Source organism: Caenorhabditis remanei, chromosome II, assembly GCF_010183535.1.
Source record: "Caenorhabditis remanei strain PX506 chromosome II, whole genome shotgun sequence".
Classification (NCBI taxonomy): domain Eukaryota; kingdom Metazoa; phylum Nematoda; class Chromadorea; order Rhabditida; family Rhabditidae; genus Caenorhabditis; species Caenorhabditis remanei.
This window is the reverse complement of record NC_071329.1, coordinates 2,586,867-2,606,430: the sequence shown is the minus strand read 5'-3', so window position 1 is coordinate 2,606,430 and position 19,564 is coordinate 2,586,867. Positions and strand designations below refer to the sequence as shown.

Below are 19,564 nucleotides of genomic sequence, written 5' to 3'. Positions count from 1 at the left end.
GTGGCGAAACGTCTGGTGGCGAAATGTCTGGTGGCGAAATGTCCGATGGCGAAATGTCCCGGAGCCAAATTAATCGATATTTAACGATAAATTAACTCACCGTTTTGTTAACATGAAGCTTCTTTCCATCAACAACCAGAATAGTATCGTTTTGATCGGATGGCAGAAACATCTCTTTGTATGACGGTTTCTCAAAAATAGGTGTGTAATGCGGAGTGAGAGAATATTCGTAGTTGAATACAGGGACATAACCGTTGAATTGTTTTGTGATTTCTTGGTTATTTTCAGTCAGTTGCACATCAATTTTCATAGGAGTGGACGAAGTGAAATATGAAAGGACATTAATGTGTCCAGTGATCTCATAGACTCCTTGACTTTTGAGTTCACTCCAATCGAATTTCCATGTCAAATTGATTTGATATGAGATGGAATTCATATTTCCGCTCCAGACACTATAAAATAAAAGTAGAATATATGAAACGCAGGGCTGTCCGTAGTCTGCTCGCTCAAGACTAAGATCCTCAAGACCAATCGTTTCCTCAAACTCAAACTTGGGTAATTAAACCTTTTATTTAATAATATAATAAAGAAAAAGAAGTTAAGAATAGATACTAGAAAGAAACTTATTCAATAGGTGTAAGGAGGGTTACAAAAAATAGAAAAGAAACTTCTTAGGAAGTTTCCAGAATGGGAGGAGGAACAAAGAAGGGGAAAAATCTAGAAAACGAAAGAAATGAAAAACTGGAAAAAAGGAAAGAAGCTTCTTGACGCTTCTGTGAAGAATGAGGGATAGAAATGAAAAACTGTCTGGCTCCGGCCCGTGGGGCGGAGCCAGACAGTTTTCTGGCGAGAGACAATGCTCTATAGAAAAAGCAATAGAGGGAAAAACATTTGGAAGGTGAGAAATGTGGAATGTGTCATGTTGCGGGGGAGGAGAGGATGCCCTTTGGCCCGTCTCCCATCCCCGCAACATGACGTCATTGATAATAAAGAAAGAAAAGTACGGATCGAGTACAATATAATTCAATCTCGATTGTTTTTCCCTAACAAAAAATTTAACCTACCATGTAATTCCACTATTCGTTTTTGTCTCCAAAACATTGGTGTCGCGATTGACTTGATACGCCTCACTTGTGTACTTTATTGACATTTTCGATGAATGTTCTGCAAAATTATTAAAAATCAATTAAAACTTATAAATAATTAACAAGTAATAAAAAGTAAATATAATTGCAGTAAAGAATACTGATATAAAAGAACAAAGTGAGAAGGAGAGAGAAAAAAGAAAACAATTTAATTCAACAAATAACAACAATTGAGCGAATTCAATTTAAAACTAGTAAAATTGAGAGAAAATGCGATCGAGAACTTTCGCTTTAGCACTATCCGACAACTTCTTATATTCTTCAGATTGTTTCAGCGTTTTTGTCTTCTCCTCGGTATTCAGTCCTCGAATACACTTCTCCATAAGTGTCGGCAAACCATACTCGTCAGCCAACCACAACATCTTCTCATTATTGATTTTCGAGTTTTTTATCAGATGGAACTCGGCGCTTCTCGTGGCAGAAGAAACGAGAAAACGACGAGCCAATTCGAGAAGTTTCTCGACAGTTTTGTCAGCTGGAAACGCTTGAGTTGGATAAAAAGTGCTGAGAAGAAGAGCGAAATCTTCGTTAGAGACATCTCCGATCGGAATTTCATCCATTTGTCCTTCTTTGAAATTCGATGAGAAAAGAGAGCGGAAATATTCGGAGTGGTACGACAGAAACTGAAATTAACAAAATTGATCCTAGTTTTGATTCTAGAGAATTGACAGAAACTTTCAACATCTGCGGGTTCACTCACCGCTTTACTAACATGAAGCTTCTTTTCTTCAACTACCAGAATCGCGTCATTCTGATCGGAAGGCGCAAACATTTCTTCGTATGAGGGTTTCTCAAGAAGTGGACTGTAGTGGGGAATAAGTGAATACTCGTAGTAAGCATTATAAGCAATATAACCGCTTCCGACTACTTTTGTGATTTCTTGATTATCTTCCGTAATTTTTACATCAATTTTCGTTGGAGTGAACCAATTGTTATTTGACGAAACAGTAATGTGTCCAGTGATCTCATCGACTCCTTGACTTCTGAGTTCATCCCAATCGAATTTCCATGCAAAATCGATTTGCAAAGAGGTGTTTACTTTTCCGCTCCAGACACTATAAAAGAAAAGTAGAATATAAATTAATTCCGATTGTTTTTCCCTAATGCATCTACCCACGAAGAAAACTTGTACCATTTAATGCAATTTAATTCTATTCACGAATGCAATTTAATGCATTTTTTGCATTTTTGTGCCATAAAAATGCATTATTTTGCGTTCGTGGGTAGGCAAGTTTTCTTCGTGGGTAGATGCATAACAAAAAATTTGACTCACCATGTAATTCCACTATTCGTTTTTGTCTCCAAAACATTGGTGGTGGTATTGACATGATGCTGATCACTTTTGTACTCGATCGCTCCACTCGCCATTTTCGAAAATTTCTCTGAAAGTTTATCGATTAAAATTGATAAAACTCGAAGTAATTTCGAGAATATGCATATCGAAAAGTTTCGAGGAGGTAAAAATTGATTAAAACGCGTATTTTCGCTAGAAAGTCTATTGAAAAAGGACGTGAGAAATAAGCGAAATCCACGTATTTTTCATGCCACGGTAGGCGCGAAAGTACGCAGAGTGTTTGCGGACTTGCGTACCGTACTCGTGGCAATATTCGGTGCGGACTTTCCCCGAATTAAACGCTCTCCCCGATTTTCGTGGGGTGCCGAAAATTGCTTGATCATTTCTGATATTGCACAATTCGGAACTTGGAAATACTAAAGATTTCTTCACAATGAAGAATACTGACAAGTTGGGAAACAATGAACAATGAAGGAGAGTAACAACGTTTAATTCAACAACAAAACAACAAATCATAACAGAAAAAGTATATTTCAAATATGGGACAATTTAGAAATTCGGTCGATAATTTTCACTTTAGTATCATCCGACAACTTCTCAACTTCTTCCGATTGGTTTATTTGTTTCACCTTTTCCAATGTATTCAGTCTACGAATACAATTATCCAGTAGTCTTGGCATGTGATACTCGTCAGCCAACCATATTGTCTTTTCAGTATTGAATTTTGAATTTCTCAATAGATGATTTTCGCTGCTTCTCATGACAGACGATACCAGAAAACGACGAGCCAATTCCAGAAGTTTCTCGACAGTCTTGTCGTTTGGGAAGACAGGATTCGGATAGAAAGTGTTGAGAAGTAGAGCAAAATCTTCAAATGAGACATCTCCAATCGGAATTTCATCCATTTTTCCTTCTTTGAAATTCGATGAAAAGAGAGCGCCAAAATATTCGGAGTGGTAGGAGAGAAACTGAAAAATTGTAAATTAATCGATATTTTACGAGAAAACGAACTCACCGCTTTGCTTACATGAAGCTTCTTTCCGTCGACAATCAGAATTGTGTCATTTTTATCAGAGGGCGCAAACATCTCATCGTAATCTAACGGTTTCTCCGGAATTGCGGCATAATGAGGGGTAAAAGAATAAGCATAGCTGACATATTCATAATAAGGTAGACATTCAATTTCCCTTGTAACTACTTGGTCATTTTCCCTCAGTCTAACGCCAATTTTCGTTGTAGGGAACCGATTATTACTTGACGTGACAATGATGTGTCCAGTGAGCTCATCGACTCCTTGACTTTTGAGTTTATCCCAATAGAATTTCCATGTGAAATCGATTTGATTGGAGTCGTTCTTTTTTCCGCTCCAGGCACTAAAATAAGCAAAGCATATCGGTCAGTAGGCGGTGAGAAAGTTAGAAAATTTATATTTTCCATAAAAATTAATTTACTATGTATTTAACACAATGTGGAATTCTGTCTCAGTATGAGATACCTTTTTTTTAAATAATCTGTTTTTTATTAAAAAGTTTTTAATGAATATAATTTGGCTTACCATATAATTCCATTTTTGGCATGCGTCTCAGAAACATTAGTGCCGCGCTCGACAGGATATGAACCACTTTTGTATTCGATTGTGTAATCTGTCGACTTTTCTGCAATTATTTCAAAAAAGTTTCTACATTACTCTATTTTTACGTTTATTTATTTAATTTTTTCTCTCACCCCTTTGAAACTTTCAAATACGGCGTAAAAATTCGTCGACACTCACCTCTGATGCGGGCGAGAACTTTCGCTTTAGTGCTATCCGACATTCTTTTGAATTGCGTAGATCGCTTGAAATTCTTTGGTGTTTCCATGATATTCAGTCTACGAATACACTTCTCCAAAAGAGTCGGCATTCCATATTCGTCAGCCAAATACAACATATACTCATTATTTATTCTCGAATTGTTCAAAAGATGACGTTCGGCAATACTCATGGCAGAAGACACCAAAAAACGGCTAGCTATTTCAAGAAATTGCTCAACAGCTTCGTCAGTTGGGAGCACTGGATTTGGGTAGAAAGTGCTGAGGAGAAGAGCGAAATCATCGTAAGAGACTTCTCCGATAGGAATTTCATCCATTTTACTTTCTTTAAAGTTTGATGAGAATAGTGCGTGGAAGAAGTCGGAGTGATACGAGAGAAACTGAAATATTTTAACAATTAATCGATATTTTACGAGAAAATGAACTGACCGCTTTGCTAACATGAAGCTTCTTCCCGTCGACAACCAGAATAGCATCATTTTTATCGGAAGGCGCAAAAATAACATCATATGGTGGTTCTTCTGGTGGAACGAGGTGTGGAGTGAGAGAATATTCGTATGTGACAAAGTAATGAGTATAACACCCTCCTCCTAAATGTTTAGTGACTGTTCGGTTATCTTCTGTCAATTTCACATCGATTTTAATCGGAGCGAATGCATTTTTCGATGATTTTATAGAAATGTGTCCAGTTATTTCAAAGACTCCTTGACTTTTAGGTTCATTCCAATCGAATTCCCACGTGAAATTGACTTTATAGGAGTTGCTCATTGTTCCTTTGAAGACGCTGAGAACAATTTTGAAAATAATCATTTCATATTTCAATCTTTCGACTTACCATTTAATATTATTTTTGAAACTCGTCTCTAGAACACTACTGTCCCTACTGACTTCATACTCCTCACTGATATACTCGATTGCTCCACCCGACATTTTCGATGTGTCTTCTGCAATTTTTCTTACGTGAACTGATTAGAAGTAGAAGTATTGAATAAATAAATTGTCGCAAAAGAATTTGAAAACGGTTAATCACTGATTCGAAACTGAAAACATCATTGCATTCTCGGGAATTTCAATTGAAATTTTCAATTAAAAACGAAAAACAAATCCACGTATTTTTCAGTCAACTACGGTAGACGAGAAAGTACGCAGAGTGTTTGCGGACTTGCATACCGTACCCACTTCCAAAATTAGTCATTATTTTCAAGTTGTCCATATTTTCAGAGCTCTTTTTCAGAACTTTGCAAAGTAGTATTTGAGGTTATTTCTAACCAATTATTTTCTAAAATTGATGGGGAATAAACTGCCAAACAAAAACAAAACTTAATTCAACAATTTAACAACAATTAGGCTTTGCATAAAAGCAAAATAATAACAAGAGGAAACAAAAAATTAGAGAATTATATCAATTTCATGATACGATCGAGAGCTTTCGCTTTGGCACTATCCGACAACTTCTTGTATTCCGGAGATTGATCCAATTTCTTCGCTTTCTCCACTGTATTAAGTGAACGAATACACTTCTCCAGAAGGTTGGGCATAATATACTCATCAGCCATCCACAACATCTTCTCACTATTAATTTTAGAATTGTTTAGAAGATGATATTCAATGATGTTGATAACTGAAGAAACCATGAAACGACTGGCCATTTCCAGAATTTTCTCGACAGTACTATCATTCGGGAACACTGGATTTGGGTAGAAATTGCTGAGGAGTAGAGCGAAATCTTCGTAAGAGACATCTTCAATCGGAATTTCATCCATTTGTCCTTCTTTGAAATTCGATGAGAAGAGTCCGGAGAAGAAGTCCGAGTGATATGAGAGGAACTGGAAAATGCAATTTTTAGAAAGTTTTTTACAATAGCTGATGAAAAATCGTGTTTTCATTGATTCTAAAAAAGAAGAAATGAATAAAAGCTAATAACAACTTGCAAATATGAACTCACCGCTTTGCTGACATGAAGCTTCTTTCCTTCAGCAACCAGAATAGTATCGTTTTTATCGGAAGGCAGAAACAAGTTGTCGTAATCTGGCTTCTCAGGAGCTGGAGCGTAGTGAGGAACGAGAGAATATGCATAGTAGCAAGTATCGGGAGTATAATCGGGTCCAATCAGCTGTGAGATCACTTGGTTGTCTTCTGTGATTTTGATTGCAATCATCTCTGCGTTGAAGTTAGTATTCACAGAGTAAACTGTGATGTATCCAGTGATCTCATCGACTCCTTGATTTTTGAGCTCGTCCCAATCAAATTTCCATTTGAAATCGAATCGCCAAGAGTCATTTACTTTTCCGCTCCAGACACTATAAAATAAATGTCGAATATAATTCAATCCGAATTGATTTTTTTTTCCTCAAAAAATTTATTTAACTTACCATGTAATTCCACCATTCGTTTTTGTCTCCAAAACATCGGTGTAGGCACTGACATGACGCTCACCACTTTTGTACTCGATCGCTCCACACGCCATTTTCGATAGTTTTTCTGAAAGTTTATCGATTAAAATTGATTAAACTCGAAGTATTTTCGAGAATAAGCAGACCGAAAGATTCAAGAAGTGAAAAACTGAAAAAAACGCGTATTTTCGCTGGAAATTCTGTTGAAAAAGGAAGAGAGAAATAAGCGAAATCCACGTATTTTTAATGCAACTACGGTAGGCGCCAAAGTATGCAGAGTGTTTGCGGACTTGCGTACCGTACTCACGTTGATTTTTTCGGTACCACCTCCTTTCATTCTAGCGAGTTTTTCTCGAAAATTGCTTTAAATTTACCCAAAATGTTCTATAATTATCCGAGGTAACTGGAGGATCTATAGCAGTTAAAAAGAATTTTTCAAAAATTTTCAGCCATTTTCGAGAAAAACTCATTAGAATGAAAGGAGGTGGTACCGAAAAAATCACCGTGCGTACTCACTTCAATATTTTGTCATCATTTTCAAAATGTTCAGCGATTTGTAAATAGCATACTTGGCAGGGGCCGGGCCGAGCCGAGCCGAGCTTTTTTTCAAAACTTCCGGCCCGGCCCCTTATGGGGTTATTCACGTCCGGAAAAAACGTTTTTTCCCTCGATTCATTTGCCGGAAAAAACGAAAAAGAAACTTAACTTGAAAGTATGAAAATTTTATTTTCGCATTTTTTTATTGTTTTCTTCTACGGCTGCAGAAATGCCCAAACTGTTTCGTCGCTCGATCTCAGCGGGGTTTCGACCGAATTTTTATATTCTTTCGATAGGGAAATGAACTCACGAAAACACACAGATTATTCTGGGAAAAAATCAGATTTGACCTTATTATACCTTCAAGTTTTTTATTGCCGAAGGCGTCTCGCTGAAAAATTTAGTCAATCTTTCGAAAAATATACTAAAAAATCATGAAAAAAAGTATAAAAACGAGTAAATTAGAAAATTTTTCCCCCATGAAAAATTGAATTTTTGGAAAAAAATTTGAACATTTTCTCAAAAATCCCATATTCCTAAAAAGAGGGGCCGGGTCCGGCCCCTCATTTGACAAGTATGAATAATTCAAGAAATCCACGTGTTTTTCAGTCAACTACGGTAGATGGAAAATACGCAGAGCGTTGGCTCCGGGACATATCGCCACCAAAAATTGGAGAATTTCCAAAGTAGCGCTCAAAATGGGACGTCCCACTTTTTTCCGGGAATTTTGGAAAACTGTCAGTTTTTGTCGGAAAATAATGGAACTTTCACAGAATCTGAAGACATAGCTGGGGACGCGATTCCCAAAGTTTCAAAAATATACGTTGATTATTAACCGTTTTATGACAATCCGGGACTTCCCAACTCGTCCCATTTCGAGCGCTATTCCAAAGCTTTATAGGGAAAAAAGCACATCATTTTAATTAGCCTAATGAAAGCGTACTAGTGGTATGTTTTTTTCCCTATTAAGTTTTGGAAATTCTCCAATTTTTGGTGCAGGGGTGTGCGGAACGGAATTCGGAATTCCGAAAAATTCCGAAAATCGGCTCATTTTCGGAACGGAATTCCGATCGGAATATTCCGAAAAAATAATTTCGGAATGAAATTCCGATCGGAATATTCCGAAAAAAAAATTTCGGAATGGAATTCCGATCGGAACGTTCCGAAAAAAATTCGGAATGGAAGAGAAAGTACTGTATTAAAGGCGCTTGCGCACTTTTCATGACGGGTCTGGAACAGATTTTTTTCCGCAGTTTTCAAGCGGTTTTTTTTTTTTAAAATTTTCGTCTTTTCGCAGTGTTTTTTTAACAATAAAACGGTTTTCAGCATTCGATATGGGTAAATGGGACAATCTGTTGAAAAAAAATGACGAAAGTCCGAAAATCGGAATATTCCGACATTCCGAAAGTCCGAAAATCCGAAATTCGGACAATTCCGAAATTCCGAAATTCCGAAAATCCGAAAATTTGAAATTCGGACAATTCCGAGATTCCGAAATTCCGAAATTTTGAAACTCGGACATTTTTTAGTGTCCGAAATTCCGAAATTTTCCTGTCCGCACACCCCTGTTTTGGTGGCGAAATGTCCCGGAGCCAGAGCGTTTGCGGGCATGCGTACCTTGTTCACTTTGAGATTCGTCATCTTTTTCAGGGCGTTCAGAGATACAGAATTTCAGCTCATTTCTGACAATTTTTTTCTGAAAAAAATTATTTATCAAGGGAACTGTCGAAAACAAGATTTAATTCCGCGAGTCATAAAAAGTAAAGTATTAGAGAATTAGAACAATTTGATAAGACGATCGAGAGCTTTAGCTTTGGCATTATCTGACAGCTTCTTGTATTCCGGAGATTGATCCAATTTCTTCGCTTTCTCCACGGTATTCAGTCCACGAATACACTTCTCCAGAAGGTTTGGCATCACAAACTGGTCAGCCATCCACAACATCTTCTCACTATTAATTTTAGAATTGTTTAGAAGATGATATTCAATGATGTTGATAACTGAAGAAACCATGAAACGACTGGCCATTTCCAACAGCTTCTCTACAGTTTTGTCACAAGGGAACACTGGATTTGGGTAAAAAGTGCTGAGAAGTTGAGCAAAATCTTCGTAAGAGACTTCTCCGATCGGAATTTCATCCATTTGTCCTTCTTTGAAATTCGATGAGAAGAGAGCGCTGAAGTATTCGGAGTGGTAGGAAAGGAACTGGAAAATGTAATTTTTAGAAAATTCGTCATAATAGCTGATAGAAAAATCGAGTTTTCATAAATTCTACTAAAAATCAAGAAAAATAGCAAAAGTTAAAAACAATATGGAAATATAAACTCACCGCTTTGCTAACATGAAGCTTTTTTCCGTCGACAATCAGAATCGCATCGTTCTTGTCGGAAGGCTGAAACATCTTGTCGTAATTCACAGGAATTGGAGGGTAGTAAGGAATGAGAGAATATTGAAAGTAACAAGTATCGGAGTTATAACTGTGTGCAAATTGATGTGTGATCACTTGGTTGTCTTCTGTGATATTAACATCAATTTGTTTTGCGGTGAAGTAATTATTCACAGAGTAGACTGTGATGTGTCCAGTGATCTCATCGACTCCTTCGTTTTTGAAATTATTCCAATCGAATTTCCATGAGAAATTAATTTGATAGTTGGTGAACTTTCCGCTCCAGACACTGAAAAAAAAAGAGTCCTTCCAATCACTATTTTCAGACTTGTCACGGGCCGGGCCGGCCCGATTTTTTACAAGTCTGATTATTTTGTTCTAATCTTTCCATTGTTGAGGAAAAATATGATTTACCATGTGATTCCATTATGGGTCTTCGTCTCCAAAACATTTGTGCCGGTGCTGACAGAAAAATTGTCGCTTTGATACTCGATTGTGTCGCCCAGCATTTATGATAATTTTCCTGCAATTTTCTTAGTTAAAGTTAGTTTTTTTTATGAGCTTGAATGATTAAAAACTAGAAAAACGTTGATTTTGTTACAATAGCAGTTTTTCAGTTTTTGCGATCGAAAAAAGAATGAGCAAGATCAACTGCGAAAAATGAAAAATCTGTGACAGCGACAACAACTTAGATCGTTTTTCTTGTTTGTAATAAGAAAAAGTAGATTGCCAAGATATAAATATTAAAACGGATGAAAAAGCTGAAAAGAAACTGCTTTTCGCTGAAATTTCTATTAAAAATGAAGTGAGCAATATGTGAAAAAATCCACGTATTTGTCATGCAACTACGGTAGATGTATCCAAATGATCGCAAACCGATGTTAACGAGAGAAAACTATTTGGAAACCAAACAATCAAAACTTTTAGCTGAAAAATGTATTAAAATTAAAGTGAGCATTATCAAGCAACGCAGAGTGTTTGCGAACTTGCGTACCGTACCGTCTTCAAAAATTGTTATCACTACCTTGTTATCAGTACAGGGATGTGCCTATGGAGGCGCTTTGGGCGCTGAAAGAATTCAAAATGGGCGAAAATGCGACGAGAGAGAGTGTGTCTGCGTCTCTCCATTTCGCACACTCTTTCTCGTCGCATTTTCAAATTTCGGCTGAAAATGCGAGGCGCTCAACGCCACCCGGGCACATACCTGTATCAGTATCAAAATTTTCGGAGCTTAATACCTGAATTCGGCTTATTTTTGCAGGAAAATAGTTATTTGCCTTTTTTGCCGTCTAGTGATCACAAAAAATTTAAATTTCTCCAATAAAACAGCTTTCTTAAGGAATTTTTAATTCAATCAAAAGGTGATTATGTATGATAATTTAAGCACTTTTACTAGGAAATTTCGAAAGATCTCAAAAAATAAGCCTAGCCTGATTTTTGACAATGTTATAAATAAAACAAGGACTCGCCATTTAATTCCATTATTCACACTTGTCTCCAAAGCATCACAGGAACGACCGATGTAGAAATGGCCACTTTTGTACTTGATGACGTCCCCCATCACTGCAAAATTTTCTGAAAATTGTTTATCTAGAATAACGAAAAATAAATATTGGAGATTCCTTCGCTATGAAGAATACTGACACGTTCAGAACCAGGAAAAGAAGAAAAGTAACAAAATTTAATTCAACAAAAAAATGTAACGGTAACACATTGCAAGTAAGTTGGATGGACATCATAACAAAAAAAATTGGAAAATTAAATCATTTTAATGAGACGATTGAGCACTTTCGCTTTGGCACTATCCGACAATTTCTCATATTCCGGAGATTTTTCCAGCTTCTGTGCTTTCTCCATAGAATTCAGTTCACGAATACACTTCTCGAGAAGTTTTGGCATCACATACTCATCAGCCATCCACAACATCTTCTCACTATTGATTTTCGAGTTATTCAGAAGATGATATTCGGTGATGTTGATAACTGAAGAAACCAGAAAACGACGCGCCAATTCCAGAAGTTTCTCGACAGTTTCGTCATTTGGGAAAACTGGATTTGGGTAGAAACTGCTGAGAAGAAGAACGAAATCTTCGTAAGAAACTTCTCCGATTGGAATTTCATCCATTTGTCGTTCTTTGAAATTCGATGAGAAAAGAGCGCGGAAATATTCAGAATGGTATGAGAGAAACTGAAAATTTCAAAAATTAATCGATATTTTTTTTTAAAGAACTCACCGCTTTACTAACATGAAGCTTCTTTCCTTCAACAACCAGAATCGTGTCATTCTGATCGGATGGCAGAAACATCTCTTCGTAATCTCTCTTTTCAGTAACAGGAGCATAATGGGAAGTGAGTGAATACACGTAACGGACCTCGTCATAATTATGTGGGGATGGAATTTGATGTGTAATGAGTTGATTATTTTCAGACAGTTCAACATAGATTCTCACTGCATTGAACCAATTGTTTTTTGACAAGACAGTAATGTGTCCACTGAGCTCATCGACTCCTTGACTTTTGAGTTCATTCCAATCGAATTTCCATGTGAAATTCATTTGACTGTTGGCAACTGTTCCGCTCCAGTCACTGTAAGGTAAATGTTGAATACAATTCAATTTCAATTACTAGTTCTTTTTCATACACAAAAAGTTCGACTTACCATGTAATTCCCTTCTTGCTACTCGTCTCTAAAAGGCTGCTGTTTGATTGAACTCGAAAACAACCACTTTCGTGTTCAAAACCCTCTTCAGTCATTTTCGATGAGTTTTCTGCAATTTTTCTTATTAAACGACTAGCATTTGGAGAATTCATTAAACAAATTTCTGCGAAACTTTACTAGCGGCTGGAAACAATACGGGAAGCAGCAAGTATGTGTGCGTTCGTTTCGCTGGAATTACCATTTACAAACCAAATATAAATTTCACGTGTTTTTTCATGCAACTACGGTAGACACTAAAGTACGCAGAGTGTTTGCGGACTTGCGTACCGTACTCACTTCAAAAATTTCTTCATTGTTTTCAGAATATTCAGTAATTTAAAGAGAAATTCCGCTAAGTTCAGACAAATTTTCTTCTGAAAAATACTGAAATAGCTGCGAAGAAATATGAAATATTAAAGATTTCTTCACAATGAAGAATACTGACAAGTTGGGAAACAATGACAAAAGAAAGTAACAACATTTAATTTAACAACAAAACAACAAATCATAAAAAAATAACAGAACAATTATATTTCAAATATGGGACAATTTTAAAATTCGGTCGACAATTTTCAATTTGGTCTTGTCCGACAATTGTTCATATGCCTCCGATTTCTTCAATTTATTTGCTTTCTCCACGGTATTCAGTACACGAATACACTTCTCGAGAAGTTTCGGCATCACATACTCGTCAGCCAACCATATCAGCTTCTCACTATTGAATTTTGAACTGTTCAAAAGATGATTTTCAGAAATGCCTATGACTGAAGACAGCAGAAAACGACGAGCTAGTTCCAGAAGTTTTTCGACAGTCTTGTCAGTTGGGAATGATGGATTTGGGTAGAAATTGCTGAGAAGAAGAGCGAAATCTTCGTAAGAGACGTCTCCGATCGGAATTTCATCCATTTGTCCTTCTTTGAAATTCGAAGAGAAAAGTGCGCGGAAATATTCGGAATGGTAGGAGAGAAACTGAAAAAATTGGAAAATTAATCGATATTTTACGAGAAAATAAACAACTCACCGCTTTACTAACATGAAGCTTCTTTCCGCCGACAACCAGAATTGCATCATTTTGGTCAGATGGAGCAAACATCTCATCGTATGACGGTTTCTCAATCGGAGTGTAATGTGGAGTGAGAGAATATTCGTAGTTAACAATATCTGAAGTGTAACAACCTCCGACTTGTTTTGCGATCATTTGGTTATCTGTTGTCAAATTCACTTCGATTTTAACCGGAGCGAACGAATTCTTCTCTGATTTGAGAATGATGTGACCAGTTATTTTATCAATTTTGAGCTCATCCTCTTCTTGATTTTCGAGCTCATTCCAATCGAATTCCCACGTGAAAGCGGATTTGTAGGAGTTGTGCATTGTTCCTTTCCACACACTGAAAGGTTAATATCGAACATAATTGATAGTTTTTCAAAAGAACAGATCGACTTACCATTCGATACCATTTTTGACACTTGAGTCGAAAAAATGTTTGCCTTTTGTGAGTTGCTGATTAAAACTTCTGTGCTCGATCGCTCCCCTCGACATTTTCGCCAAATTTGCTGAAAATTCATCAACTGCTAAAAGTTGGAAAATTTGGTGAGAACAGTGTTTCAAAGATAGAAAAGAGTGAGATGAAAAATGCATGCCGCTGAGATCTCGTTCAAAAATGCGAAAAAACCCACGTATTTTCATCCAACTACGGTTGACGAGAAAGTACGCAGAGTGTTTGCGGACTTGCGTACCGTAGTTAACAAAAAAAACTTGAAAATAGTATTAAAAGTTTTCAATATTTACTTAAAATCCGGCTGATCTTTAAATTCTCCATTCTCTTTGACCTGCTGCACGAATGCGCTGAAACCATGAAAATATTGAGGATTTTGACCATGAAGTATGTTCAAAACAAGAATAACAGAACAGGAAATTCATTTCTCAACCAAAATTTAACAAAATTTTTAACCAACAAAGTGATAAGAAACAAAACTGTGAAATTTTTTAAATCAAATGGAATCCAAGAGACAATCGAACACTTTCGCCTTTGTCTTATCCGATAATTGGTCATAATTCTCCGATTTCTTCAATTTCTTCGCGTTTTCTACTGTAGTTATTTTACGAATCGACTTCTCGAGAAGTTTCGACATTCCATATTCGTCAGCCAACCACAACATCTTTTCATTTTCAATATTGGACCAGTTTATAAGATAATATTCGGTGACTTTTATGACGGAAGGAACCAGAAAGCGGCGAGCCAATTCCAGAAGTTTCTCGACAATTGCATCGGTTACGAACACTGGATCCGGGTGGAAAGTGCTGAGGAGAAGAGCGAAATCTTCGTAAGAGACGTCTCCGATAGGAATTTCATCCATTTGTCCTTCTTTGAAATTCGATGAGAAAAGAGCGCGGAAATACTCGGAGTGGTACGAGAGAAACTGAAATTTTCGAAAAATGATCTATATTTTACGAGAAAATGCACTCGCCGCTTTGCTAACATGAAGCTTCTTTCCGTCGACAAGCATAATCGCATCATTTTGATCGGACGGTGCAAACATCTCACCGTATGATGAGATTTCGTAGTGAGGGATGAGAGAATACTCGTAGAAAACATCATCGAAAACATAATCGCCTCCGACTTGTTCTGTTATTTCTTGGTTATTTTCCGTAATTTTTACATCTATTTTCGTTGCAGTGAAGTGATTGTAATCTGACGAGACAGTAATGTGTCCAGTGAGCTCGTCGACTCCCTGACTTTTGAGTTCACTCCAGTCGAATTTCCATGTGAAATCGATATAACAGTAATTGTCCAGTGTTCCACTCCAAACACTATAAAATATATAACTGACTTTAAATCAAATGTTTTTTTGTGGCAAATATTTATGATTACTTACCATGTAACACCATTTTTGACACTTGTCTCTGAAACATTGGTGTCGCATCCATTGAATTCATGTGTACCACTTTTGTACTCGATTGCGCCATTCGACATTTTCGATGACTTTTCTGCAATTTTTCTCACTAAAACTATTTGAAATAATTTAATCGCGAACATTTTTTAAAAGGTTGAAAACAAATTGAAAGATCGAAAATCTGTGCGTTTTGCTGGAATTACTTTCACAAAACAAGAAAGGAACCCACGTATTTTCATCCAACTACGGTAGGCGAGAAAGTACGCAGAGTGTTTGCGGACTTGCGTACCGTACTCGTGGCAATAAATATGTTTTTCCGTTAGTTTAAAGCATACTTGCAAAATTCCGGGCTGGCCCGCCGGGCCGGCCCGGCCCGGCCCGGTCGGCCCGGATTTGAATTTTTGAATTTTTTTTCACTAGAATTTTTTTTTCAATAATTTTTTTGTCTGAAAATTTTCCAAATTTTTTCTCAAGAATATAAAAAATCAGTTTTAAGCGAGTTATGAGACCTCAAAATTCCAAAAATCGCTCCCCGTCGTCATTTTTTTCAGTACATTTCAATAGAAATTCTCCTCGTCTGAACGTGAAATGCATTCATAATTGTTCATTTTTCGAATTTTTTTTTGAAAATTTTTGAAAATATTGCTTTCACGTGTAGGACGAGGAGAATTTCTATTGAAATGTACTGAAAAAGTGCACGACTAGCATCGATTTTTGACATTTTGAGGTCTCATAACTCGCATTAGACGCATTTTCAGACATGAAACCAAAAGAAATGTATCTTTTTCCCAGACTTGCAAGATTCCGGGCCGGGCCGAGAAAGCTCCGGCCCGGCCCGGCCCGGTCGGCCCGGATTTGAATTTTTGAACTTTTTTCACTACAATTTTTTGTCCAAAAATTTATTTTCTGAAAATTTTTCATATTTTTCCTGAAGTATATTTTTCAGAAACCTTCGAAACCTACAAAAAATTGTTTTTAAGAAATATTTTTCAAAAAAAATCTGGAAATTTTCGAAAAAAAAATTTGAATTTTTTTCAGTACTGAACTTCCGGGCCCACCGGGCCGGGCCGGGCCGGGCCGGGCCCTGGATATTTTCATTCCGGCCCGGCCCGGCCCGTTGCAAGTCTGCTTTTTCCTGGCTTTCTGAATCGATTCATATCAAAAACCCTCAATTTAGAACTAGTTGTGTCCCCCTTTAAAATTTTTTGCCAAAAAATTTGAAAAATTTTCGAAAAAAAACATTGAATTATTTTAGTACTGAAAATCCGGGCCGAACCGGGCCGGGCCGGGCCGGAGAAATTCTGGTTTCGGCCCGGCCCGGCCCGTTGCAACTCTGGTTTAAAGTTCGAACTTTTGCAAAAAGTAGTATAAAAATGTCTGGTTTTTTACTCAAAACTCGGCCTGGTCGACATATTCCATGCAAATATTACATAAAGAACAAAATATTGAGGATTTGATGACCATGAAGCATGTTGAACAAGAATAACAAAAATAACAAAAAATGTATTTCTTAACCGAACTTTTGCACAATTTTCAACGATTAAAAGAATCAAAACAGAAGAATGAGTACTTGGAGATTAAACCATTTTGATAAGAATATCGAGCACTTTCACTTTGGTATTATCCGACAACATTTCATATTCCGGAGACTGATGTAATTTCTTCACCTTCTCCACTGTATCCAGTTCACGAATACACTTCTCCAGAAGACTCGGCAGCACATACTCATCAGCCAACAATATCATCTTCTCATTATCGATTTTTGAGTTGTTGAGGAGATGATAATCAGAAATACTTATGGCAGAAGAAACGAGAAAACGACGAGCCATTTCTAGAAGTTTCTCGGCAGTTTCGTCATTAGGGAACACTTGATTCGGGTAGAAAGTGCTGAGAAGAAGAGCGAAATCTTCGAATGAAACATCTTCGATTGGAATTTTATCCATTTGTCCTTCTTTGAAATTCGATGAGAAGAGTGCGCGGAAGTATTCGGAATGGTAGGAGAGGAACTGAAAGACATGGAAAATTAATCGATATTTTACGAGAAAATGAAACTGACCGCTTTGCTAACATGCAGCTTCTTTCCGTCGACAATCAGAATCGTGTCATTCTGATCGGACGGTGCAAACATCTTTCTGTATTTCACTGACTCTACAGGAATACACGGAACGAGCGTGTAATTGAAACTGACGACATCATCGAAATCGTGGGTACTGACTTGTTTAGTGATTATTTGGTGATCTTCTGTCAGTATCACATCGATTTCGGCTATGAACCAATTATCTGCTGATTCGATAGTAATGTGTCCAGTGATTTCATCGACTCCTTGTTTTTTGAGTTCACTCCAATCGAATTCCCATGTGAAATCGATTAGTTCAGAGTCATTTGTTGTTCCACTCCAAATACTGTAATTTAATTTTTTAGTCTACTGTGAAAATAATAAAGGTTCGACAAGGATTTTCAAAAAAAAAATTCGCGCAAGCGCATAAAGTTCTGGGCGGAGCTTAAACTGCAAGCTTAAATAAGCGGCGCGGTTCTAATTCCAGTTGTTTTTTCCAAATTAAGAACCGCGCCGCTTGCAGTTTAAGCTCCGCCCACAAGTTTATGCGCTTGCGCGAATTTTTTTTTGAAAATCCTTGTCGAAACGTTGTTTTTTTTTCATAATACTTCACGAGTGGCTTTACTTACCATTGAATGTTATTTTTTACACTTGTCTCCAAAACATTTGTGCTACTATTGACTACGTAATCTACGCTTTCACAGGGTCTCAGGATGAGTAGTGAAAATAAACGCGCTCCGCTGAAATCAGCTGAAATTTTAGCGCGAAATTCAAAATAATTTTTATATTTAAAAATTTTATCTATTTTTTCAATAGAATTGATCTCGAAAAGACGCGCGACGGTCGAAAAACTGACTGAAAATGCGGGAAAACAGACATAAATCGGCTCAAAAAATGATCGATTAAGCTGCGTATCAAAGTGCCACAGTGAAACAGCGAATTGCAAAAATTAAAATTTGAATTTGCCACCAATGTCTAGTGGAGCGCATACGATTTCACTACTCACACCTAGACCCTGTGCGCTTTTGTATTCGATTGCGTCATCCGTCATTTTCGTTAGTTTTCTGCAATTTTTGCTATTGATACGGTTAGAAATTGAAGAATTTATATTTAAACGAATGGAAAGCGAGAAAATCTGTGGGTTTTGCTGAAACAAGAAAAAAATCCACCTGTTTTTCAGTCAACTGTTCGAACCTTTCACGAAAACACTTGCAGATGCAAAAACCAGAAAATAAATAATAAGGATTCCATTACCATGAAGCACGTTGAACAAGTGAATCATAACAACAAATTTATTTCTTCATCAAACATTTGCAAAACTTTTAACCATCAATGTGATAAAAAATGAAACTGATATTTTTCAAATCACATCGAATCCACGAGACGCTCGTACAATTTCACCTTGGTCTTATCCGATAATTGGCCATACTTCTCCGATTTCTTCATTTTCTTCGCGTCTTCTACTGTAGTTATTTTACGAATGCACTTCTCGAGAAGCGTCGGCATTCCATACTCGTCAGCCAACCACAACATCTCCTCGTTTTCGATTGTTGAATTGGTTATCAAATGATGTTCAGCGCTACTTATAGCAGACGATACCAGAAAACGACGACCCATTTCCAGAAGTTTCTCGACAGTTCTATCAGTTGGGAACACTGGATTTGGGTAGAAAGTGCTGAGAAGAAGAGCGAAATCCTCGTAAGAAACGTCTTCGATCGGAATTTCATCCATTTGTCCTTCTTTGAAATTCGATGAGAATAGAGCGCGGAAGTACTCGGAGTGGTAGGAGAGAAACTGCAAAAATTGGAAAATTAATCGATATTTTACGAGAAAATGAGCTTACCGCTTTACTAACATGAAGCTTCTTTCCGTCGACAATCAGAATCGTATCGTTTTGGTCAGATGGCGCAAACATCTCACAGTATGATGGTTTCTCAGAAATGGAGGTGTAATGAGGAGTGAGAGAATATTCATAGTAGACAATTTCGGTATTATTAATGATTCCTAGATCTGTTGTGACTTCTCGGTTATTTTCAGTCAGTTTCACATCAATTTTCATTGGAGGGAACCAATGAAATGCTGATGTGACAGTGATGTGTCCAGTGATCTCATCGACTCCTTGATTTCTGAGTTTGTTCCAATCGAAGTTCCATGTGAAGTTGATTTTGTGAGAGGAGAAAACACTAATGTTAGGAATTCTCCCGGACCAGACACTGGAAAAAGAAATATTTCAATACTACCCATCCGCCGGTGGCTCGTTGCTCAATTTCGATTTACGGCGGCTTTTGACCGTACTTTAGCCATAAAAAAGTTTTATACTACGGTAGTCGCGTCGAGACCCACTTCGCGACC

General features: G+C 37.1%; 3 protein-coding genes across 3 annotated transcripts; all 3 read right to left on the bottom strand.

The window, feature by feature from the left end:
* Window positions 1-5,645: 5,645 nt before the first annotated feature.
* On the bottom strand, window positions 5,646-6,715 carry GCK72_004094 (uncharacterized protein; the record flags this gene model as incomplete). The annotated part of the gene is made up of 3 exons (XM_053724460.1): window positions 5,646-6,074; window positions 6,194-6,548; window positions 6,621-6,715. The coding sequence occupies 3 exons, from the start codon at window positions 6,713-6,715 to the stop codon at window positions 5,646-5,648; spliced, it is 879 nt and encodes a 292-aa protein (XP_053588654.1).
* Window positions 6,716-8,954: 2,239 nt separating this feature from the next.
* Window positions 8,955-10,073, bottom strand: GCK72_004093 (uncharacterized protein; the record flags this gene model as incomplete). Its single annotated transcript, XM_053724459.1, has 3 exons — window positions 8,955-9,383; window positions 9,508-9,853; window positions 9,979-10,073. 3 exons carry the CDS (start codon window positions 10,071-10,073, stop codon window positions 8,955-8,957), a joined length of 870 nt encoding a protein of 289 aa, XP_053588653.1.
* Window positions 10,074-14,253: 4,180 nt separating this feature from the next.
* GCK72_004092 (uncharacterized protein) lies at window positions 14,254-15,236 on the bottom strand (the record flags this gene model as incomplete). Its single annotated transcript, XM_053724458.1, has 3 exons — window positions 14,254-14,682; window positions 14,743-15,073; window positions 15,139-15,236. 3 exons carry the CDS (start codon window positions 15,234-15,236, stop codon window positions 14,254-14,256), a joined length of 858 nt encoding a protein of 285 aa, XP_053588652.1.
* Between the last annotated feature and the right edge of the window lie 4,328 nt (window positions 15,237-19,564).